This window comes from Rhinopithecus roxellana, chromosome 12, assembly GCF_007565055.1.
Source record: "Rhinopithecus roxellana isolate Shanxi Qingling chromosome 12, ASM756505v1, whole genome shotgun sequence".
Classification (NCBI taxonomy): domain Eukaryota; kingdom Metazoa; phylum Chordata; class Mammalia; order Primates; family Cercopithecidae; genus Rhinopithecus; species Rhinopithecus roxellana.
In genome coordinates this window covers 20205842-20231432 of record NC_044560.1, presented here as the reverse complement: position 1 = coordinate 20231432, position 25591 = coordinate 20205842, and the positions used below count along the sequence as shown (strand labels likewise).

Here is a 25591-nt window from a genome sequence, read left to right as displayed (position 1 = left end):
TTTTCTCTATGAAGGAAGTATTTGCAGGCAAACACTGTAAATAAACTTGTTTAGAACTCTGGAAAGAGGAGTGCGTAAACTGGGGAAAACAGGTGTTTTCAGTGAGCTCTGTAAACTCTTTAGATGCAATGAATATACAGTTGATTGATCTGCTGATGACAACTTTTCTTTATTAAAGCAAGTTCCCTAAGAATTTTAACAATGGGACAGTTCATTAACCTAGTTTTGGTTATTGTATGTATTTAAAAGCACCAAATTGGGTGTTAATTATTAAGAAATGTTCTCTGTAATCCCAGCAATTTGGGAGGCTGAGGCAGGTGGATCACCTGAGGTCAGGAGTTAAAGACCAGCCTGGCCAACATGATGAAACCCCATCTCTACAAAAATACCAAAAAAAAAAAAGAAAAAAAAAAAATTAGCCGGGCATGGTGGCGGGTGCCTGTAATCTCAGGTACTCAGGTGACTGAGGCAGGAGAATCACTTGAACCCTGGAGGCGGATGTCTGGTGAGCTGAGATCGCGCCATTGCACTCCAGCCTGGGCAACAAGAGCGAAACTCCATCTCAAAAAAAAAAAAAAAGAAATGTTCTTTAATTTGTTAGAGTTTATTGAAGTCAAATTGCTTCCCCCACCTCCCAGTTGTCCCAAATTAGGGAGATACCACTTTTAAGGGTCAGAAGCCTTGTGGAATGCAAAACAATGAAATTCATGTGTTGTTCCTTTGGAGAAACTTAGTTTCATAAAGAGAGGAGGGAATTACAAAGATAATTGTTTCTGGCCGGGCATGGTGGCTCATGCCTGTAATCCCAGCACATGAGGTGAGTGGATCACCTGAGGTCAGGAATTCGAGACCAGCTTGGCCAACATGGAGAAACCCTGTCACTACTGAAAAAAAAAAAAAGAAAAATTAGCTGGTGCATGCCTGTGATGGCTTGGCTCCTGGAGGTGGAGGCTGCAATGAGCCGACATTGTGCCACTGCACTCCAGCCTGGGCCACAGAGCAAGACCTTGTCTTTTAAGAAAATGGTCTTTAAGCTCAGTGTATCCCTTAAAAGTGATGTACATGGATTAAGGACTGGAAGAAAGTACTGCAAAATATTTATATTTGTATGCATGAAGAGATTACAGGTAGTATGCTTTGCTCTTGAACATTTTGTATTTTCTGAATTTCAAACAGTTATAAAAAAGACAAACCTTATACCATCTGTTAAGAGCTTGGTCTGCCATTTTGAATGAAAGCAGATGGTTGATACATTTCCTGTGGAGTTTTGATGTTAGAAAAGACCTTGGAAATTGAAATTATTTAGCTTTTTTCCCCCAATGAAGTGCTGTCCTTTACATTAATTATCTCTCTTTTAATTTTTAAAAAGGTTAGTAGATCTGTTGAATATAGGTTGCTGAAATAGGTTGGGTGTATTCAATGAGATCTAGAGGTAATTTTATTTTATTTCATTTCATTTATTTATTTATTATTTATTTGTTTTTCTGATACAGAGTCTCGCTGTGTCGCCCAGGCTAGAGTGCAGTGGCGCAATCTCGGCTCACTGCAACCTCTGCCTCCTGGATTCAAGCGATTCTCATGCCTCAGTCTCCTGAGTAGCTGGGATTACGGGGATGCACCATCACGCTTGGCTAATTTTGTAGTTTTAGTAGAGATAGGATTCCAACTATGTTGACCAGGCTGGTCTCGAACTCCTGACCTTAGATGATCCACCTGCCTTGGCCTCCCAAAGTCCTGGGATTACAGGCGTGAGCCACCAGGCCTGGCCTAGAAATAATTTTATTTTAGTATTAAGTGTTTCCTTTCTGTATCTAGAAGTAATAACGAGTAATCATACGCTTTGTCCTGGAAGTGTTCTAATATTTTTACATGATTTGAACCACCCAGTACTGTATGCACATTTTTATCCTCATTTTTTTAAAAAAAAGTATGTTAGGCCGGGCGTGGTGGCTCAAGCCTGTAATCCCAGCATGTTGGGAGGCGGAGACGGGCGGATCACGAGGTCAGGAGATCGAGACCATCCTCGCTAACACAGTGAAACCCTGTCTCTACTAAAAAAAATACAAAAAACTAGCCAGGCGAGGTGGCGGGCGCCTTGAGTCCCAGCTACTCGGGAGGCTGAGGCAGGAGAATGGCGTGAACCCGGGAGGCGGAGCTTGCAGTGAGCTGAGGTCACGCCACTGCACTCCAGCCTGGGCGACAGAGCGAGACTCCGTCTCAAAAAAAGAAAAAAGTATGTTAGTCCATTTTGTGTTGCTATAAAGGAATATAGGAGACTGGGCAGTTTATAACAAAAAGAGGTTTATTTGTCTCAGTTTTGCAGAACCGTACAGGAAGTAAGGTTCAGCATCTGCTGAGGCCTCAGGGTACTTTTACTCATGGCAGAAGGCACAGTGGGAGCACATGTATCACATGGTCAGAGAGGGAGCTGGAGAGAGAAGAGGTTCCAGGCACTTTTAAACAGCCAGCTGTTGTGTGAATTAATGGAGTGAGAACTCACTCATTACCATGGGGAGGGTATCAAGTAATTCATAAGGGATCGGCCCCCATGACCCAGACACTACACACTAGGCTCACCTCCAACCTTGGAAGTCACATTTCAGATGAGATTTGGAGGGGACAAACATCCAAGCTATATCAAAGTATAATATCCTTTCCCCATTCCCCTCCCCCCACCAGAGGATAACTTTACTTTAAAAAAGTTTTACTTCTTTTTGGCTGGCTGTGATAGCTCATGCCTGTAATCGTAGCACTTTGGGAGGCCAGGGTGGGAGGATCACTTGAGCCTAGGAGTTGGAGAACAGCTGGGGCAACACAGCAAGACCCCAATACCTATTAAAAAAAATAAAAGCCTAAGAGTTTAGTTTTCATAGGAGCTCAGTGAATGGTATGATGCTATTCAAAATTGAATTTAATTATTTCCTTCAGTTCCTGTACTGTGTTCTGTTTCTATGGACGATATCTCCATTTGTGGCATACTAGGAGCTATCCTAGATTTCTGCCTCCTGTTCCTGCCTACAGTAGTTCCGAGATTATACCTATGTTGCTTTATTTGATAGGCTCATGTTTCTTGCCTGGAGATGTTCAGTAGTCTTCTCACTGGCTTTCCTGCATCTCCCCTTTTCTTCTTTGTGGCAATTGTCTGTGCCGCTGCCAAATTGATATTTTTGAAGATGCAGTCTCCTTATGTCTCACCCTTTTGCACACACACTCGCGTGTGTATGCTCGTGTGTATGTTTTCTTTCCTATTGCTTTTGGGATAACTTCTAAGCTCCTCATTATGGCATAGGAGGCCTTTCATGTTTTTTTTTTTTTTTTTTTTTTGAGACGGAGTCTCGCTCTGTTGCCCAGGCTGGAGTGCAGTGGCCGGATCTCGGCTCACTGCAAGCTCCGCCTCCCGGGCTCCCTCCATTCTCCTGCCTCAGCCTCCCGAGTAGCTGGGACTACAGGTGCCGCCACCTCGCCCGGCTAGTGTTTTTGTATTTTTTTTTAGTAGAGATGGGGTTTCACCGGGTTAGCCAGGATGGTCTCGATCTCCTGACCTCGTGATCCGCCCGTCTCGGCCTCCCAAAGTGCTGGGATTACAGGCTTGAGCCACCGCGCCCGGCCTTTTTTTTTAAATATATATTTTTATTTTAAATGTATTATTAGTTTTAGAGATGAGGGTCTCACTATGCTGCCCAGGCTGGACTTGAACTCCTGGGCTCAGGCAGTCCCTTCCCCCTTGTGTAGCTGACACTACAGGCACATGCCATTGCACGCCCAGCTGCCTTTTGTGTTTTGGCCCAGCTTGCCTCTCCAGTCCTTACTGGTGCTCCATTTTGGCTATACTAAAGTATTTGTAGCTTTGTGAATACCCATCCTATTTTTGTAGTTTGTGCGGTTTCTCAGCATACTAGTGCTATTTTTATTTATGTAGTTTTCTCCACTTGGAATCCTCTACCTTCCTCATTCACCTAGCCTTTTCCTCATCTTTCAAGCTTCAACTAATGTATCTTCATCTCTGATAAACATTCTCCTTTACTCCCACATTTCTCCAAGTTTGGGTGCCTGCCTTTAATGCCATTATTGTATGTTGTATACATCTCATTGAAGCTTTTAGCTTCCTGTATTGGAGTTTAATATTTACTTTTTCCCTTACCATCTGGTGCTAGGAAGTTGTTTCAATAAAGAGATTCTTGGCGGGGCGTGGTGACTCACACCTGTAATCTTAGCACTTTGGGAAGCCAAAGTGAGAGGATCGCGTGAGCCTAGGAGTTCAAGAATAGCTGCGGCAGCACAGTGTGAGACCCTTGTCTCTATTTAAAAAAAAAAATTCTTGGGCTTAAGTCCTGACCTACTGAATCAGAATTCTCAGTGATAAGACACAGTTCATGTATTTTGTTTTTAATATTCAATTTGTTATTATCATTTTTGAGATGGAGTTTCACTCTTGTCGCCCAGGCTGGAGTACATTGGCATAATCTCGGCTTGCTGCAACCTGTGCCTTCCAGGTTCAAGCGATTCTCCTGCGTCAGCCTCCCGAGTAGCTGGGATTACAGGTCCCTGCCGCCATGCCTGGCTAATTTTTTGTATTTTTAGTAGAGAGGGGGTTTCGCCATGTTGGGCAGGCTAGTCTCAAACTCCTGACCTCAGGTGATCTGCCTGCCTCGGCCTCCCGAAGTGCTGGGATTACAGGCGTGAGCCACTGTACCCAGCCTAATTTATTATTTTTAGAGATAGGGTCTCACTATGTTGCCCAAGCTGGTCTCAAACTCCTGGCCTCAAGGGATTCTACTGCCTTTACTTCCTCATGTTCTGGGATTACAAATGTGAGCCACTGTGTCTGGCTAGATAGATAGATACATTTTTTTCTCCTTTATTATGGTTATGAGTTTGTAAAAAAATTTTTATTTATTATTTATTTTTTTGAGATGGAGTCTCGCTCTGCTGCCTAGGCTGGAGTGCAGTGGTGTGATCTCTGCTCACTGCAACCTCCGTTTCCTGGGTTCAAGCAATTCTCCTGCCTCAGCCTCCTGAGTAGCTGGGACTATAGGCGCCCGCCACCACGCCTGGCTCATTATTTTGTATTTTTAGTAGAGACAGGGTTTCACCATGTTGGCCAGGATGGTCTCGATCTTTTGACCTCATGATCTGCCCACCTTGGCCTCCCAAAGTGCTGGGATTACAGACGTGAGCCACTGGACCTGGCATGAGTTTTTTAAAAAATTTCTCGTGAGATAGAGTGTTGCTTTGTCGCCCAGGCTGGAGTGCAGTGGCAGCATCTCAGCTCTCTGGCTCACTGCACCCTCTGCCTCCTGGGTTGAAGCAATTCTCCTGCCACAGCCTCCCAGGTAGCTGGAATTACAAGTGTGCCACCATGCCTGGCTAATTTTTGTATTTTTAGTAGAGACGGAGTTTTACCATGTCGGCCATACTGGTCTTGAATGCCTGACCTCAGGTGATTAGCCTGCCTCAGCCTCCCAAACTGTTGAGATTACAGGCGTGAGCCACTGGGCCCAGTCTAACATACTTTTTTTATATACACCCATCTATAGCCTACGTTATAGAGTCCTTACACATACATACATTTTTCTGTGTTTAAAAAGTTTTATCCTGGGTAGGCTAGGTGCAGTGACTCACGTCTGTAATCCCAACACTTTGGGAGGCCGAGGTGGTGGATCACGACGTCAGGAGATTGAGACCATCCTGGCTAATACGGTGAAACCCCATCTCTACTAAAAATACAAAAAAATTAACGGCCTGGTGGCAGGCGCCTATAGTCCCAGCTACTTGGGAGGCTGAGTCAGGAGAATGGCGTGAACCCGGGAGGCCGAGGGAGCTTGCAGTGAGCCGAGATCGTGCCACTCCAGCCTGGGCAACAGAGCGAGACTCTGTCTCAAAAAAAAAAAAATTTTTTTTTAGCCTGAGTAACGGGGAGACCTCATCTCTATAAGAAAATTAAAAAGTCAGCCAGGCATGGTGGCATATCTGTAGTCCCAGCTACTCAGGCAGCTGAGGTGGGAGGACCACTTGAGCCTGGCAGGTCAGGGCTGCCGTGAGCCATGTTTGTGATACTGCATTCCAGCCTGGTTGACAGAGTGAGGCATTGTCTCAAAAAGAGAAAAGGGAAAAAAAATGTGTGTGTGTGTATAATTTTAAAACATTTTAAATAGCTATATAAATTCTCTCAATAAGTATATGCTTTAATAATTACTGGTATGTTTAGACTGTTTCCCTCTTTTCCTATTACAGTACCAGGTTAAAGATCTTTGTTAACGAATCTATGCCCATATTTCTCATGATTTGCTTAGGTAAAATTCCTAGAAGTGGAATTACCAGATCAAAGGGCATGAATATTAATCAAACCCGTATTACATATTGTCAGATGTCCAGAAAAGTCAAATAAAGCAAGGTAGAGTTGTGTTTGTGTGCGTGTTTTAAAGAAGGGTAAGAATCATCTTAAAGAACCTAGCTCTAGCAGTACTGTTTCTGCTATTTTACCACTTGTATGACTAAGGGCAGTTTCTCACATTATAAATATTTGTATGTAGGCCGGGCGCGGTGGCTCAAGCCTGTAATCCCAGCACTTTGGGAGGCTGAGACAGGCGGATCACGAGGTCAGGGGATCGAGACCATCCTGGCTAACACAGTGAAACCCCTTCTCTACTAAAAAATACAAAAAGCTAGCCGGGCGAGGTGGTGGGCATCTGTAGTCCCAGCTACTCGGGAGGTTGAGGCAGGAGAATGGCCTAGACCCGGGAGGCGGAGCTTGCAGTGAGCTGAGATCCGGCCACTGCACTCTAGCCCGGGCGACAGAGTGAGACTCCGTCTCAAAAAATAAAAAATAAAAATAAATATTTGTATGTAATGCCTGTGTCATGTTTTTGATACTGTGCTAGATGCTCAAGGGATTATTTTTAGGGAGATAAGACAAGTCACCATAGCACTGTTAATAAGGTACGGTTTGGTACTTGGCGGGTGTTACTTCAGATGTTAAGGAGAGTGTAGAAAGTAGTGTCTACCATGGTCTTTGAACAGTAGTTACATTTCTGCAATGCCTAGTGCATTGCAAAGGGAGAGCGAATCAACTAGAGAAGTAATCTCAGGTTAAAGTTTTTCCCCCTTGTTTAAATAATCTCTACACCCTCAGTTCATGGAGACTAACGCTGTAGGCATGCCTGGTAGCTGATACTTCTCCTCTGAACATATTTCTCTCTTTTTTTTTAATCTTTAGCTTTAAAGATCATCTGCATTTTCTTCTGAAATGAAAGATATCCACCCATTTGGCCATATTTATTTATTCTTTAGCAGTTGAAGTATTAAATGATGCCAATTTTTTTTTTTTTTTTTTTTTTTTGAGACAGAGTCTCACTCTGTTGCCCAGGCTGGAGTGCAGTGGCACGATCTCGGCTCACTGCAACTTCCGCCTCCCAGGTACATGCCATTCTCCTGCCTCAGCCAGTCTCAGCTGAGAAGCTGGGACTACAGGCCCCTGCCACCACGCCCGGCTAATTTTTTTGTATATTTTAGTAGAGATGGGGTTTCACCGTGTTAGCCAGGATGGTCTCCTGACCTCCTGAACGTGTTAGCCAAGATCATCTCCTGACCTCATGATCTGCCCGCCCCGGCCTCCCAAAGTGCTGGGATTACAGGCATGAGCCACCACGCCCGGTCCTGAATGATGCCAGGTTTTATTTTAAATCCTGAATAATCTTATATTCCTTCTTTTTTTTTTTTTTTTTTGAGACTGAATCGTGCTTTGTCACCTGGGCTGGAGTGCAGTGGTGCAATCTTGGCTGCCTCCCCGTTTCAAGCAATTCTCCTACCTCAGCCTCCTGAGTGAGTAGCCGGGAATACAGGCGCCTGCCACCATGCCCAGCTAATTTTTTGTATTTTTAGTAGAGGCAAGGTTTCACCATGTTGGCCAGGCTAGTCTCAAACTCCTGACCTCAAGTGATTCGCTTGCCTCAGCCTCCCAAGTGCTGGGAGGCATAAGCAACTGCACCCAGCCTATATTCATTATGTTTTAGATGTTTAGCTTTCTCATGGGGAAATAGATACCCAGACTTAAACCTTTTCACTGTCCACCTGCTAGTCTTGGAAAAGAATTTTAATGAAGTGTTACCGATACTTAGACAGTTTCTGTCATGTCAGCAGAGAAATATCAACAGGAGTGATTGTAAAGTGGCTAGTCTTAAAATCCAAGTGTTACGATCTTTGATCCACTGCTCAGTTTATTTCGATCTGATCTATATTATTTTCTAGCTCTTCTGGTTTATTGCTGAATAGTCGATGCATGGTTTTTCTTTGTAGGATATTGTGGCTTCATAAAGAGTGAAAAATCTCACACTGAAGATTGTCTTTTAGTTTCTTCTGACCATAACCCCTTGTTTAAGTCTTGTGTACAGTACACTGGTTGGTATCTGTTCTCAGCACAAAAAACTATGTGAAGCCAGTGTTCAGGGAAGAAACCACAACCATGGTAATCAACAATATCTTTACCTTCTCTCATATGGTTATCTGACTCATCAATTACTCTTATCTTCGTCTAAAATGGGGCAGTCAATCATACTCTTCTTCATCATAGCCATCATACAACTGCCCTTGTGCTGAACCACCCACATTAATGTATTTTAGGCCTGGTCTTGATGTAAGGTCTTTGCCTTGTGTGGTTTTTCCTACCCTTCGTGTCCTCTTGAGTGTAGCTCCAAAGACCTAAACATGTCCTCATGTATAGCCAGGATCTTTATAGCATTCTTCTAAACAGAACGTTGAGTGGCTCCCCATTGGAGAGCTCGAGGCCCCAGAGTACTCCGAATACCTGCCTCCCCTGCTGTCCAATCCCATTTTTAGCTGTGTGCCCTGACTAGGGAGCAGGATGTTTGCCTGAACATACTTTTCGTGGAGATGAGAGTCTTGCTGTGCTGCCCAAGCTGATCTTGAACTCCTGGCCTCACCTCAAAAGTACTGGCCTCGAAAGTACTGGCCATGTAGAGGTGTGAGCCACCCTGTCCAGTCTGCTCTTGCCTTTGATGACAATAGGAACAAGTGGTAAAAGGCATAAGGAGCTGAATTTGGGCCGGGCATGGTGGCTCACACCTGTAATCCCAGCACTTTGGGAGGCCGAGGCAGGCGGATCACGAGGTTGGAGTTCGAGACCAGCCTGGCTAACATGGTGAAACCCCGTCTCTACTAAAAATACAAAAAATTAGCCAGGTGTGGTGGCACGTGCCCATAGTCCCAGCTACTCAGGAGACTGAGGTAGGAGAATTGCTTGAACCCAGGAAGCAGAGGTTGCAGTGAGCCGAGGTAGTGCCACTGCATTTCAGCCTGGGCAACAGAGTGAGACTCTGTCTCAAAAAAAAAAAAAAGCTGAGTATGAATTCTATTTCGGATCTTTATCAGTTATGTGATTTTGGACAAGTAATTTCTGTAAACCTTGGTTTCCTCATATATAAAATGGAATATTGTCTGTTTTGCAGCACAGTTTCTGGTGTTTAGTGTTGTTGTTATTGACAGTTAATAAATGATACAAACATTCATTCATAACATCGTGCAATAGGTTTTGCAGCCATTTATACCATAAGAGGTTTTTGGGTTTTTTTCCCCTCCAGTAATTAGGAAAGAATGATTTATCTGTATTTTGTTTAAGGACTGTAATAACTTTTTGCTTTTCTTTTCTGTTTTTTTTTTTTAATTTGAGACGGAGTTTCACTCTTGTTGCCCAGGCTGGAGTGCAATGGTGTGATCTCGGTTCTCTACAACCTCTGCCTGCCAGGTTCAAGTGATTCTCCTGCCTCAGCCTCCTAAGTAGCTGGGATTACAGGTGCCCACCACCATGCCTGGTTAATTTTGTATTTTTTTTTTTTTTTTTTGAGACAGAGTCTTGCCCTGTTGCCCAGGCTGGAGTGCAGTGATGCGATCTCGACTCACTGCAAGCTCTGCCTCCTGGGTTCACGCCATTCTCTTGCCTCAGCCTCTCGAGTAGCTGGGACTACAGGTGTCCGCCACCATGCCCAGCTAATTTTTTGTATTTTCAGTAGAGACGGGGTTTCACCGTGTTAGCCGGGATGGTCTCGATCTTCTGACTTCATGATCTGCCCGCCTCAGCCTTCCAAAGTGCTGGGATTACAGGTGTGAGCCACCACGCCTGGCCTAATTTTGTATTTTTAGTAGAGATGGGGTTTCTCCATGTTGGTCAGGCTGGTCTCAACCTCCTGACCTCAGGTGATCTGCCTGTCTCGACCTTCCAAAGTGCTGGGATTACAGATGTGAGCCACTGCGCCCCATCAACTTCTTGCTTTGCTTACAAAATGGGAATAACAGTACCTGTGTTTTCGGGGTAGTTGTGACTATTTTTTTTCTTTTGAGACAGAGTCTTGTTTTGTCACCCAGGCTGGAGTGCAGTGGTGTAGTTTCTGCTCACTGTACCCTCCGCCTCTTGGGCTCAAGTGATTCTTGTGCCTCAGCCTCCCAAGTAGCTGGGATTACAGGCGCGCGCCTTCATGCCTGGCTGATTTTTGTATTTTTAGTAGAGACAGGATTTTCGCATGTTGCCCAGGCTGGTTGCAGGCTCAAAGGACCCACTTATCTCAGCCTTCTGTGTAGGTATGACTATTAAAAGAGATGATGAAGTGTATAAAGTATTTATACGATCAGGACCAGCCACAAAGTAAGTCGTAGTAATAGTTGTTGTTACTAATACAGATATGTCGTGTGCAGAAGATGCTGTAGAACAGACTTACTAGGTTTTTTTCCCTTTGATGATTAAATTCAAATTAGATTAATTCTTATATTCTCTTTCATTTTCTCATTGTTCAAGTTTCTCCTCTTTGCCTGCCATTTTCTCAGTGGTATCTCCTTTCCATAATGGTTCTTGGCATCAACTATTCTGATTATATTGTTCTGATCTCTTAGTGAAATGGAACCATTATGATCTAGGTTTCTGTATGCAAAAAATCCTTGAGAACAAAAGTAGGTGTGGAGATGAATAGCCTACCTTTATGAGGAAATAATCTAGGAGAGGCAGTTTTATTATTAAAGTATGAAAATCTACTCTAGTTAACAAAAATTCAGGGTATTTAGTGAAAGAACTCTAAGGACTCTCTGAATCCCAGAGCAAGAAATATATACGTGGGCTTCCTGAATATTTGGGGGCTTTCTGTTTTTTTAGGGGCACAGTAGTCCATTGTCTCTGCTTCTTTCAGCGCATTTCTTTCCCCATGTTGATTGCTACCTTTTGCTTATACGTCAGTTAGCCGCCACACCCGGGTAATTTTTGTATTTTTGGTAGAGACGGGGTTTCACCGTGTTGGCCATGCTGGTCTTCAACTGGTAATCTCGGGTGATCCGTCCACCTCGGCCTCCCAAAGTTCTGTGATTACAGGTGTGAGCCTGTAAATTTGTTTTAATATAGGCATTTTCAGTGTGATTTAATGAACTCCCCAACTCAGTGATACTTTTGTAACTGAGTTTGCTTTCTGTAATCAAGCAACAGACAACTAGTCAAATCGGCTCCAGTAAAGGGATGTTCATTGTAAAGACACACTGAGAAGTTCAGGACAAGAATGCCAGCAAAGCAAGTACAAGAACTGAACCAGAATGCTAGCAAAACCTGTGTTGTTTTTAGTGGTTTTATTCCAGAATGCTTGGTCTAACATAGTGTTTGCTTTATTCTGTTTGAGATTCAGTGTTCAATAATATCTGCTTGAAAAATTGATAAATTGTAATTATTCAAATATTGATATTGATATTTCTATTTGGATCATTAACTTCTTACAATTCAGAATTCCTTTGTGCCCACGTCTGTTTAAATTTATTTTCCATGGCTGGGTGCAGTGGCTAATACCTGTTATCCCAGCACTTTAGAAGGCGGGAGGATTGCTTGAGGTCAGGAATTCGAAACCAGCCTAGACAACACAGTGAGACCTTGTCTCTACAAAAAAATAAAAACCAATTAGTTGGGTGTGGTGGTGTGTGTCTGTAGTCCTGGCTACTTGGGAGGCTGAGGTGGGAGTTTGAGGCTGTAGTGAGCTGTCATTGCGCCACTGCATTCCAGCCTAGGTAACAGAGCCAGACCCTGTCTCAAAAAAATAAAATAGGCTGGGCGTGGTGGCTAACACCTGTAAGCCCAGAACTTTGGGAGGCCATGCTGGAGGATCACTTGGGCTCAGGGCTTTGAGACCTGCCTGGGCAACATGGTGAAACCCCATCTTCTACAAAAAATACGAAAATTAGCTGGACATGGTGGCGCATACCTGTAGGCCCGCCTGCTCAGGAGGCTGAGGCAGGAGGATCACTTGAGCTTGGGAGGTGGAGGTTGCGGTGAACCTAGATCGCACCGCTGCGTCCAGCCCGGTCAACAGAGCCAGACTCCATCTCAAAAAAAAAAAAAAAAAAAAAATCAGTAAGGTCGTCTTCTAAAATTCCTTTATTTCTTGGCTTGATAACCAATATGGTCTCCTAATTCTCTTCCTAGCCCTCTACTTAGATTTCCGTCTTTTATTTCTACTAGTCTACACTGTAGTCATGGAAAATAACGTTTTTTTTTCTTTTTTTGTATGTTTTTTTAGAGACAGGGTTCAAGCAATTCTCCTGCCTCAGTCTCCCGAGTAGCTGAGACTACAGGCGCGCGCCATCACGCCCAGCTAATTTTTGTATTTTTAGTAGAGACGGAATTTTGCCATATTGGCCAGGCTGGTCTTTAACTTCTGACCTCAGGTGATCCGCCTGCCTTGGCCTCCCCAAGTGCTAGGATTGCAGGTGTGAGCCACGATGCCCAGCACACTTTATTTTATTTTTGAAACAGAGTCTCCCTCTGTGGCCCAGGCAGGAGTGTAGGGGCGTGATCTTGGCTCATTGCAACCGCCATCTCCAGGGCTCAAGCAGTCCTGCTTTAGCCTCACGAGTAGCTGGGACTAGAGGCACATGCCAAAAGATTTGTAAAGTGGTGCTTTTAATTTTTCATTTTCCAGAATGTGGTAATATAGTTCCAGGTTTATCTATTTGATCAAAAACCTTTAAAAAAAAAAAAAAGAAAAGAAAAGACAGGATCCCACTCTTGCCCTGGCTGGAGTGCAGTGGCGTGCTCATGGCTCACTGCAGCTTCAAATTGCTATGTTGCCCAGGCTGGAGTGTGACATCTGTTTACAGGCACAGTCGTAGTACACTGCAGCCTTGAACTCTTGGGCTCAAGCAGTCCTCCTACCTGAGCTTCCTGAGTAGCTGAAACTACAGGTGCATGAGACTGCATCCAGCTATCTGTTTTGATTTTATAATGTCCTATGTGGTAAAATACCAATTCAGTGTGCTAAATTATGGTTCTGGTTAGGGCAGAATCCATGTTCAAAAAAGAATGCAGGTATTGAGAATTACAGAAGAAAGTTCTGGGATCTGGAAATGGGAAGAAACTCAGAAGCACAGATGATGTGTATGGATGATAGCCTTGGGTGGGATAAAGAATAGAATATAGAGTTAGGTTAGGCACTAAAGTTGTCAGCTCACTTCACCTCTTTAGTAAAGGGAGTGGGAGATGCCTTTATTGGGAGGAGCAGCAACAGAGAAAGCCTGGGTTGGAAGTTACACATTTTGGCAAGTGTCCCAAAGAGAAAAGTAGGAAATGGTTTTGTGAAACCAGAGGAGATAGATAAGGTCAATCAGTTGAAAGGGGGTGTGAGGCGGGGGCTGGGGGGGGGGGGACGTCGAGGGGAGATATTTTGCAAAAGCAAAACAGGAATTAGTAAATAGTACTAGAAATTAGGGCCTGGTGCGGTGGCTTATGCCTGTAATCCCAGCACTTAGGGAGGCCGGCACTTAGGGAGGTGGGTGGGTCATGTGAGATCAGGAGTTCGAGACACGCCTGACCAACATGGTGAAACCCCGTCTCTACTAAAAATACACAAAAATTAGCCAGGTGTGGTGTGTCATGCGCTTGTAGTCCCAGCTACTTGGGAGGCTGCAGCAGGAGAATCACTTGAACCAGGGAGGCGGAGGTTGCAGTGAGCCAAGATCACACCACTGTACTCCAGCCTGGGCGACAGAGCAAGAGTCTCAGAAAACAAAACAAAACAAAACATTAACCTGACACTCAAACAGATTTCTAGAGAAAAGGGAAGTATAGAAGAAACTTGAAAGGCTTATTCTACCTTGATGGGAGCATTTACTCTAATTATAATTGACAGCTAGCTTTTCTCTTTTATCATAGAAAATACTTCACTTTTCTAAAATATTTCTTACAAATATTTCCTACAGTGCCTTCATTCTTTGGTTTCTCTTGATTCCTGAACATCTTTTTCTGAGTATTTTGTTTCCTAGGAAGAATTTTGTCTGGAGAGTCTGCCCTGTGCCTGTGATTGTACAAAATACAGCTCCCAGTATAAATATATAAGTTCCCAAATAGTTAAAAACTTTTGTGAGCGAATGACTTGGTTTATCTCATGTAGTCAACGTGGGTGAATGGTTTAAAGTGGAGTTTCTGCACTAGTGAAACTCTTAGAAATTGAGCCTCCTTTCTCAACAATTGACTATAAGAGGTAGGGCAGGAGGGTGGTATACAGGGATAGGGAAAGAGTGTGGTTCTTGTATAAATGAGGCAGAGGGAGATACCTTGAAAGAGGGGAGGGTGAGTAGAGAGAAAAAGAGAGGGAGAGAGGAGACCAGACAGAGAGAGAGGGCCAGGGGAGACAGGGAGAGAGAGTGCATACATCAAGAGAGCGTAGATAAATGGTGAAGGAGAATGGTGGCAGGAAGATAGTATAGAAAGGAATGGAAAATGCTACAAGGGCAGGATGAGCAAGTTTTGAAGGTAGGGGAAGAGATAGTGAAAAGCAAAGGCAAGACCAAGAGAGCACATTCATCAAAACCCACAGCAGAAACTGACAGTAGTTTCATCTAGTAAAATAATAGAATACTGGAGGTGGAAACTTCCTTTGACTGCCAGGGGGCAGCTTGGTGGTACAGAAAGGGCCTTGAACTTTAAATTGGAAGACTTGGATTAAGATCCTGGCAGTGCCATTTAAGTGCTCTGAGCCTTAGTTTCCTCCTGTGCTCTTCCCTGCTTAACAATGGTTGGAGAAGGCATTTCTCAGAGGATAAGTTTCCTGATCTCTAAAATGGGAATAATCACTGTGAGATTGTTGTGATGGCTACATAAATATGCACAGCACATACTTTTTTTTCTTATTCTTCCTACTTAGTTTCCTTGGGACATATAAATAGAATTTTCAATATTTCTGGTTGAAACTATATTTGTAGATTTTGGATTTCCAAGAAATGCCTAGCTCTATTTTTGCATTTTATTTATATGCTTTGTCAATGTTAATGCTGGCCTAAAGGTTTATCATTTCATATAACATTTGTAGAGTTCCCAACGAACATCCTGTCTTCATCCTCCCTACACTCCTTTATTTTTATTATATACAGTTTAGGAGTCTATTTATTGTGCTCATCTAAATAATGTAAATACTGTGTAAGATGATCATAGCTCCTATTTCAGGGCCTTTTTGAAACACCACAATATTATAAGCCTTGTCTGTCTCTTTGTGCTCATGTAACTAACTGAATTTTACTCTGAGTTTTATAAATTTCAATGTTTAGTGAGCATTCTCAATCTTTTGTACCTTAGTGATACACAGTGTATCTCATTTGTAGCATAGTATTGGCTGTGGGTTTTAAAAATATGTGATTGAAAACAATAATGCAACTGTATCTTTATGCAGTGTTAGTTCTGACAGTTAAGATTCTTAGGTGATGTAATGTATAGGCAGCATGTTAATTAAATTCTTTTTTTTCTTTTCCGGAGCCTGTCTCACCCAGGCTGGAGTGTAGTGGCTTGATTTCTGCTCACTGGAGGCTCGACTGCCCGGGTGCAGGCTATCTTCCCATCTCAGCCTCAGCCTCTGGGGTAGCTGGGACCATAGGCGTGCATCACTATGCCCGGCTATTTTATTTTTATTTTTATTTTTAAAAGTTTTATTTGTAGAGACGGAGTACTTGATTACCCAGACTGGTCTTGAACTCCTGAGCTTTAGTGATCTTGCCTCAAATAAAATTCTTAAACTGATTCTCTTAACTGTATTCTGGCTCATATTCTCCATACTCTTCTCTCATTGCTTGGCCCTAACTTGACCCTCTTTACGTATATCCAGTGGTAGAAATTGTAAACTGACATTGGAAGGTAGTGGAGATCAGAGTTTGAGAGAAACTCCTGCTTCAGGTAGTCAACATTGTTGTTGTTGTTGTTGTTGTTTTTTGGAGACAGAATCTTGCTCTGTCACCCAGGCTGGAGTGCAAGTGGCGTGATGTTGGCTCACTGCAACCTCCGCCTCCCGCCTTCAAGTGATTCTCCCACCTCCGCCTCCTGGGATTACAGGTGTCTGCCACCATGCCCGGCTAATTTTTGTATTTTTTTGTAGATATCTCCATGTTGGCCAGGTTGATCTCGAACTCCTGACCTCAAGTGATCCTCCAGCCTCGGCCTCCCAAAATGCTGGGATTATAGACTTGAGCCACCGCGTCCAGCCTTTTTTGGAAAAAGGATCTCGTTCTGTTACCTAGAGTGCAGTGGTGCGATCACGGCTCACTGCAGCCTCTAAGAGCTCCTGGGCTTATGTGATCCTCCCACCTCAGCCTCCTGAGTATCTGGGTGTGTGCCACCAGAGCCCAACTAATTTTTGTATTTTTTGTAGAGAGGGCAATTTTGCCATGTTCCCCAGGCTGGGAGCCTACGTCTTTAATAAATAAAGGAATGTACTCTTGAATCCCTTGCCCAGGGATGGGTAGTGACTCTAGCCTCAGGCAGCAGAGACAACTTGCTGCTTATAACAGAGAAAACCAATAAACTAGTTGAATTATAACTGTTTTGAATAATCTATTTCATACATCATCCTTGATGTTATTACCTTGTAGGAATGACTTTGGAGATAGATAGGTAAATGGAAGCCTAAAGAGATTGTTATGCTGTAGGTAGGATTACATTTAACAATGAGTAAGGTTTGGAGGGATTCTTGTGACACGTTATTTTCTCCCCCTGGATATGAGGTTTGGGGAACCCCAGGGATCTCCCAATATGGAGAAATATTGGGATACTTCATTATAGGGTTTGCATCCCCCCCTTTCCTGAGGTTTACCAAAGAGAAATAGTGGATTGGATCAAATGCACTCCCTAATTTAACTTAACTACTCACAACTGGGGAGGAGCCATGATCTTTTGACTCATTAGGTCACATAGTCATCTTGAAGACATCGTTGCTCTTCAGCATGTTGGTCTTTACTTATTAAATTAAAAAGTATGAAAAATAGCTAACATAATTCTTGTGATGGAATTTGCTTTTTCATTTATTTGGATTTTGTGCTTTTCGTGTTTTGAAAATGAAAGGGAATGGGAGGGGAGAAAGTAGGAGTCATTGCTGAACCTTGATGCTTAAAGGTAGGTGAATGTTTAATCTCCATCACTTGATCATTGCTATTGTCTTTGCCAATGTCTGAAAGTAAGCATAGAATAAATTTTCAGTTGTGTGTAATGTGTATGTAAAATTCAAGATGCTGACTTGAAGATTTTTCCTTCTCTATTCTAAACAATAGGTGCGTTCCATGGATGAACTGAATCATGATTTTCAAGCACTTGCTCTTGAGGGAAGAGCGATGGGAGAGGTAAGTGAACTCGTGTGTCAGAAAAGTGGGTTGTTTTTAAGGGAAGGTTGGAGTTGTCTTTGATCAAATGTGTCCAAATCTAGTCTCCAGAAATATGTGCTTGCTTTTCCTTGTTGCCATTCTCATGATAGGGACAGGATGCTGGAGAATTTTGCCAAAGCTATGTCGTTAAAAGAAGAATGTTAACCATAACCTGATGTCTTAAAAGCAAAACAAAGTAGCCAAAATGTGAGCACAAATTATTGAATATTAATGTCAGCTATAAATTGAGTCATTAAAAGCTTAAGAAGTATTTTAATTTTATATGCGTTAAATTAAAGGCCAACTTTTGCCTGATTTTCCAGTGGCTAGGTTCCCCCCCCACCCCCCTCCCCCCCGTCAATGGCAAAGGGAGTCTTAGGTTGGCTTACTAATCAGAAAATGTCAGTAACCTATTTTTAGAGTAGTGCCTTTTTTGAGGAAGTTGTTTAGAGCTCCATTGTGAAAGGGAAGTTGTTAAGTTTCTGGTGGAGGAATTACGCTAGGTAGACACCTAAGCTACTCATACCTTACAGGAAATTCACAAATAAGAATTTTGCTTTGATTGTAATGTTTAAAATTTGCAGAAACAAAATTTACTTTTATCCATTACATCAATAGAGAAGGTTGCCATAAGTCTTAAAAAGGAAGGGGAGTATAGATATTAACATGTAGCCAACTACTGGCTATTCTAGCTGTGACAGTAAGCATGTATTGATGACAAAGATAGAATATACAGTTTGAATTAACTACTTAAAATACCACAGGCTCACAAGTGGTATTTGTTGTGGCTTTCTTGTTCTGGAAAGTAACGTTAGGTTTTCTCTTCCATTTCATTTTTTGTGTATCTAACATTTGATAGCTCCTACGTTGATTTTAATGTTTCACAAGAGGGAGAATTACTTTATTCTACGGTCGTCATTTATACCATTTATTAGATACATTTATTCTTTGATTTAGCAAATATTTGATCCCTAGGCACTGTGCTAGGTTCTGAGGTCAAAATTAGGATAATTACACTTCTGAGTTTGAAGCAAATATTCCTTGATTGCCTTTGTGGTTAGGCAGTGAATAGTTAAAAATTGTTGATGTCTAAACTGAGATTCTTGCTTTCTTTGTTATAAGATTTTGTTTCTAACTTTCTGAATCATCTTGTGGCCACAGAGTCCAGTGTCCTATCATCTTGAGTTCATACATTTTTGGTCTGTTTTCCTCCTAGAACTTTAGGAGATGATTGGGAGATGTCCTTGTATTTCCTGTGCCTGTCACACAATGCAAATCAATAAACCCTGTATGGTTTAGAAAGTCTAAAATACTTTGTCACTAAGTTTTTGGAGCAGATTTGAACAGAAAGTTAACGTATTTGTTGGATATTAAGCATAGAAGGGGAAACTATGTTTATTGTCTTTCTTACTCCTATAATTCTAACCCAGTGTATTCCACCAAAAATCCAGTTCCAGGTTGTTTTTCTTTCTTTTTTGAATTTTTTATAAAAATGGAAGCAGAGTCTCACTATGTTGTCCAGACTGGTCTTGGGCTCAAGTGATCCTTCTGCCTTGGCCTCCCAAAGTGTTGAGATTACAGGCATGAGCCACTGTGTCCAGCCTGTTTTTCTTTTTAAAAAATTAATGATACAAAATAAGAATAATGCCCTGTTATTGTTTTGTGAGCGACAGTTTATAATCACTGAATGCTTAGAGGGTAAAGTTTATTTAAATGACAAGTTGACAGTGTTAAATTCTTTTTTTATCATTTTTTTTCTTCTTCCAGAAACGCCTTTTTTTTTTCTGATATATGTGTATAATTCCTCGGGCATAGATATAGGCATATGTTAATAACAAAACAGTATATTCCATCAGTAATGCTGTGTCATTCTTCCTTTCTCCACTATGCACAAGTAATAGTAACAACTACCATTTATCAACCATAGGTAGATGCTAAGGGGTTCTTATGCATTATCTGATTAATAACTCTATGAGGAAAGTTCTATTATCTGGATAAGGAAAAAGGCCAAGAGAGACGAAATAATTTGCCCAGGGTAGCACATCTAGTAAGTGATAGGATTCTTCCCTGGCTTCCTTCCGCCGCAAAGCATGTGCCCTTAATTAGGGTAAATGAAGTTAATATCTGTAAAATAATTGAGAGATTAAACATTTCCTAAGTGTGGAGTGAGGTTTCTTTATTCAAGGAATTCTTTTTTTAGCTAGTTGAGGAAACAATGAATATACATATAAACAGAAAGAGCAAATTTTTTTCTGTGTATGGTTGGCGTTCAGAGAAGGACGGATCATTATTGACAGGACTATTTAGACTTTAATGGAGGAGGAGACATATTCCTTAAAAAGCATCTTCTAGTTTAGGCTTTGGATAGGTACAGATTAAGAGAATTTTTTTGCAGCAACGTGAGAACAGCACAAAAGAAAAAATGAAAATAAACTTTTTCTTTCTTTCTTTTTTTTTTTTTTGAGACGGAGTCTCGCTCTGTCGCCCAGGCTGGAGTGCAGTGGCCTGATCTCAGCTCACTGCAAGCTCCGCCTCCCGGGTTTACGCCATTCTCCTGCCTCAGCCTCCCGAGTAGCTGGGACTACAGGCGCCCGCCACCTCGCCCGGCTAGTTTTTTGTATTTTTTAGTAGAGACGGGGTTTCACTGTGTTAGCCAGGATGGTCTCGATCTCCTGACCTCGTGATCCGCCCGTCTCGGCCTCCCAAAGTGCTGGGATTACAGGCTTGAGCCACCGCGCCCGGCCAACTTTTTCTTTTCTTTTCTTTTTTTTTTTTTAAAGAGACAGAGTCTTACTTTGTTGCCTAGGCTAGAGTGCAGTGGCACAATGTCGGCTCACTGTAACCTCTGCCTCCCAGGTTGAAGCAGTTCTCCTGCCTCAGCCTCCTGAGTAGCTTGGGACTACAGGCGCATGCTACCATGCCCGGCTAATTTTTTTTTTTTGTATTTTAGTAGGAGCAGGGTTTCATTGTGTTGCCCAGGCTGGTCTTGAACTCTTGAGCTCAGGCAGTCCGCCCGCCTCGGCCTCCCAAAGTGCTAGGATTACAGGCATGAGTCACCGTGCCTGGCAGAAAATAAGCTTTTATAATAAAAAAGAACAGCTTCTAATTAACTTCATTAAATTTTCTTCCTTTTTAGCAATAAAATATCTCTGAGAGGGAGTGTGTATAAATACAGTATTTGCGGGCCAGGAGCGGTGGCTCACATCTGGAATGCCAGCACTTTGGGAGGCCGAGATGGGCAGATCACCTGAGGTCAGGAGTTCGAGACCAGCCTGGCCAACATAGTGAAACCCTATCTGTACTAAAAATACAAAAATAAGCTGAGTGTGATGGTGTGTGCCTGTAGTCCCAGCTGCTTGGGAGACTGAGGCAGGAGAATCACTTGAACCCAGAAGGTGGAGGTTGCACTGAGCCCAGATAGTGCCACTGTACTCCAGCCTGGACGACAGAGTGAGTGAGACTCTGTCTCAAAGAAAAAAAAAAAAAGACAAAAAATAAACCAGTATTTACCCATATAAACACTAGACGTAAATTGCATGACTTTTAAGCCAGGCACAGTATCTTCGTTTCAGTTACTTGGTTTTTTTTTTTTTGTGGCTGTGTGGGCACCTATGCGCGTGTGCATCTGTGTGAGTCTAGGGTAAACGCTAGTTATGTAAAGAGTGTATGGAGTCTTTAGAATTCAAATAGAATTGGTTCCCTTCAAAGTAATTAATTTCTAGTAGTTAAAGTTAGTGCTGGTTGGCTCTTGTTACTTTTTTTTCTTCAAAGCCACTGTTGGCCTCTTGGTGTCACTTTGAAAGGTTTAGAGTATTTCTTAGAAGAAATCTTGCTAAGAAGTGACTACTTAAAATATCACTCTCCAAGCTGTTCTTAGCTGAAAGACTCATAGTACAAGTGCTTTATGTGCCTCCTGTTCTACAAAGCTAATATAAAAAAGAAGATAGGAAAATATGTTAGGATCAGGGCCACAAATTATTTAAAAATGTTTTGTCTGCTTTCCTTGTTAGCCCCTTTCATTTGGCTTAAAGCCCTGAAAAGTTTAAAGGCACATGCTTTAGCAGATTTTATTTACATATCAAGAGATCAGTCCGTTAATCAAGGATTCTAGAAAAGGATGTTTGTAGTACAGAGGAAGGCTCACTGACCTTGGGCTTCTGGGCTCTATTTCTAAATTGGTTTGATTTATGATCTTGCATAACCTGTTTGCTCCACCTGTAGGTTGGCAGCTTTGTTACTGTTCATGACCTAGAAAAGGATGGATTTTTAAAAAAGAGAAGTTGTAGTTGGAAAGTACTTTGAGAGTTTGACAGAAAGGTACTTTGTTCACACAATTGGTTTTTTAACTTTTAAAAATCAAGGACCTTTTTTCACTTAAGATTCCTTTTTTTTGAGACAAAGTCTTGCTCTTTCGCCCAGGCTGGAGTGCAGTGGCCGGATCTCAGCTCACTGCAAGCTCCGCCTCCCGGGTTCATGCCATTCTCCTGCCTCAGCCTCCCAAGTAGCTGGGACTACAGACGGCCGCCACCTTGCCCGGCTAGTTTTTTGTATTTTTAGTAGAGACGGGGTTTCACCGTGTTAGCCAGAATGGTCTCGGTCTCCTGACCTCGTGATCCGCCCGTCTCAGCCTCCCAAAGTGCTGGGATTACAGGCTTGAGCCACCGCGCCTGGCCTCCCTTAAGATTCTTTAATGTTTTATGTGTAGTAAACTTGACAGCTTCCAGGGAAGTTAAAATAGTAGTGAATACTAGCTTATTTCTACAACAAATGAATTGTATTTAGATATGTGACTCTTCATCTTTGTCTTAGAAAACTGAAGCATAGAAAAACATACCCTTGATTATAACAAGTTTGTAAACCTGACAAAGGAAATCTAGAAAGTGCTTCTGTATATAGAGTGATAACGAATCCTACCTTCTTGACAGGAATTAGGATAACTTGAGATGTATTTAAATTGTAGCTTTATATTCTCATTAGACATTATATAGTACTTGATCCATAGGTGTGGGATAGCAGAATGGCAGAGGGAGGAATTTGATAGTGATTTGGGTGAGCTTTAATCCAAAGAAAGGCAAAATTTGGTGGGCGAAGTAGCATTGGATTGGGCCAGAACTCTGATGCCACAACTTCTTAGAGCTGAGATTCAAACATTTATCTTCTTTGGAATTACTTTTTTCTACCTGTAAGATAAAGATGTTGAACTAGATAATTTCCCAGGACCTTTTCAGGTCTAAGATTCTGAGAGCTTGCCCTTGTTTCTCTCTTTAGGAAGATAGAAAAGAGGAATTGTTCTGGCTTTTTAAGGATATACTAGAGAGCGTCTAAATGATACCCTTTTAGATTGACTTTCCCCCTGTGATTTAGAGATTTTGTAACTTTTCATTGGGTTTTTTTTTTTTTTTTTTTGGGGAGACGGAGTCTGGCTCTGTCACCAGGTTGGAGCGCAGTGGCGCAATCTTGGCTCACTGCAAATTCCGCCTCCTGGGTTCAAGCGATTCTCCTGCCTCAGCCTCCTGAGTGGCTGGTGCATGCCACCACACGCCCAGCCAATTTTTGTATTTTCAGTACACGGGTTCACCACGTTGGCCAGGATGGTCTCTATCTCTTGACCTTGTGATCTGTCTGCCTCGGCCTCCCAGAGTGCTATGATTACAGGTGTGAGCCACCGTGCCTGGCCTCATTGCGTTATTTAAAGTGACTTATTCACTGTCTGCAGCTGCCCAGGACATTTAAGTGTCCATAAGAGTTTGTGGGATGGTAATGCTGGAGTCAGGGCAAGTATTAGCCTGACTCTAGTATGGAGACTAAATCTGTTCAATTGTTTTCCACATCTTTCCATTATGGCAAACAGTGTCTCAATAGAATTGGAGGCTTTTGAATACCTAAAAGTAATTCTAGAATCCACAGCTTTGGGAGGGCTACCTTGACACTGGCTGTTCCTTGCAATTAGAATGCCATAAAAGCAGCGTAGTTGACTCCAAAATGAATTGAATTTTGGGAAGACGTCTGTCAGCAAAATCATATAGACTTTCTTGCTGAAGGGATGAAAAATTAATAATGCCTTGAGGTATATTAATATAAAAATATCTGACCAAGCAGTGTAATTAATTCCCCTTTTTCCTCAAAATGTAGCTTTTTTTTTTTTTGAGATGGAGTCTCACTCTGTCGCCCACGCTGGAGTGTAGTGGTGCGATCTCAGCTCACTGCAACCTCGATCTCCTGGGTTCAAGCAGTTCTCCTGCCTCAGCCTCCCAAGTAGCTGGAACTGTAGGAGTGTGCCACCATGCCCAGCTAATTTTTGTGTTTTTTTTTTTTTAGTAGAGACAGGGTTTCACTATGTTGGCCAGGCTGGTTTTGAACTCCTGACTTCCAGTGATCCACCTGCCTTGGCGTCCCAAAGGACTGGGATTACAGGCGTGAGCCACTGCGTCTGGCCAAAATGTAACTTTCAAGTACAATAATAATAGTAACAACACCCTAGTTCCCTTAACTTTTTGGGCAATTTTTTTTTTGGACATCTTGCTCTTAAAAGGAAATGTTTATTTTAGAAGAAACAGCTAGCCACGCCAAGTGGCCTGGAGGAAGAAGATCTTGGTAAATGGCTTATATTAGGTTAATGGCTGCTAGAGGTAAAGTGACCTTTTTATCAGTATTGTTTGAGGAAGCTCCTGGGACCCAAAATAATAATTTTTGGATTGGGAGCGGGCACTTTGAGGAACGAGATAGGAGAAGGTGTTTTCTAACCCTGGAAATGTCATATCTGACATTTTGAACGTGGTTCCCAGGTCAGTCCTGACTTTGAGACCAAAGTACAAACCCCACCCATTCTTCTATCTGTCTTATGACCTGCACTGGAAAGACCAGGAACCTACTACTGTGTGTAGATGTTAAGCTGTCTTGGAATGTTTGAATGCAGCATATCATATGTTTGCAGCAGAAGATCCACATGCTGTTACTTTGTCTTCATTAAATTTCTTCCCTTTCATCAACCTCCTTTGACTCTTTTATCCATATTAACATGCTTTATTGGAGGGGAGACTATAATAAACAGTAACACTTTTCAATATAATGATCTATATGATATCATTATCCATATGATTCTCCCAATAGGTTTTTGAGAGGTATTATTCTCATTTTTTTTAGATGAGCAGAATGAGCCCTAAGGTTAAATGACTCCAGCTAAGTTCTTAAGTGTCAAGATGGGGATTATCTTCAAATTCTTTTTTTTTTCTAGGCTCGGAAGTAATAATAGCTACAAAATATTGAGTGTATACAATTTTCGCAGAACTTTGCTAATCACCTCATGTATGTTACAGTTTTTACAGTGGTCCTGCAATATTATGATGCCCTTTTTTTAAGATGAGGTGAACAAGGATTAGAGAGGTTAATGTAATCATTAAGACTATGTTTGAACCCAGATCTCTTACTACTAAAATCCTGAATTTTTCTGGTTGGTTTCTGCATATTCAGAGTCTACTTATTCAAAATTTAGCTTCAGATATCAGCTCCCCTAGTAAAGCTTTTTTGTTCCCTCCCATTAGAAGCTGTGAAGGGAATTCAAGTAGCAAGTGATCTGTAGTATTCTTACAGAGATGATACAAATGATGATCTGGGCTTTATCTTCTGCATACTGGACTTCAAGTGCTGTTTCAACAGTCATAGCCCAGTTTGTTTTATACATAATGATTCGTGTATATACAGTGATGTTTTCTTTTTTCTCATACAAAAGTTTGTTGAGGGTGGGGCTTCAGCTAATAATGTGCTTTGTAAACAGTAGCTGCTAAATATATTGTGTTGAAAGAATCATATATCAGTAAATATTTTTTCCTAAGCATGGGTTCCTTTTTACTTTTCCTTTTCCATCAGAAATTGGTATCCCTATCTATTCCCCAAGGGAGCTCAGTTCAATTTAGTAAATATTGGTTGTATTTTCTGTTCA

General features: G+C 42.1%; 1 protein-coding gene across 17 annotated transcripts in view; it reads left to right on the top strand.

Moving 5' to 3' along the window:
- Positions 1-25591, top strand: part of PUM1 (pumilio RNA binding family member 1) — a 142093-nt gene that overhangs the window by 24527 nt on the left and 91975 nt on the right. For all 17 annotated transcript variants that reach the window (XM_030942147.1, XM_030942148.1, XM_030942146.1 and 14 more), the window contains one exon: positions 17563-17631. In XM_030942147.1, coding sequence (XP_030798007.1) covers positions 17563-17631 — 69 coding nt within the window. The remainder of the gene's footprint in view (positions 1-17562; positions 17632-25591) is intronic.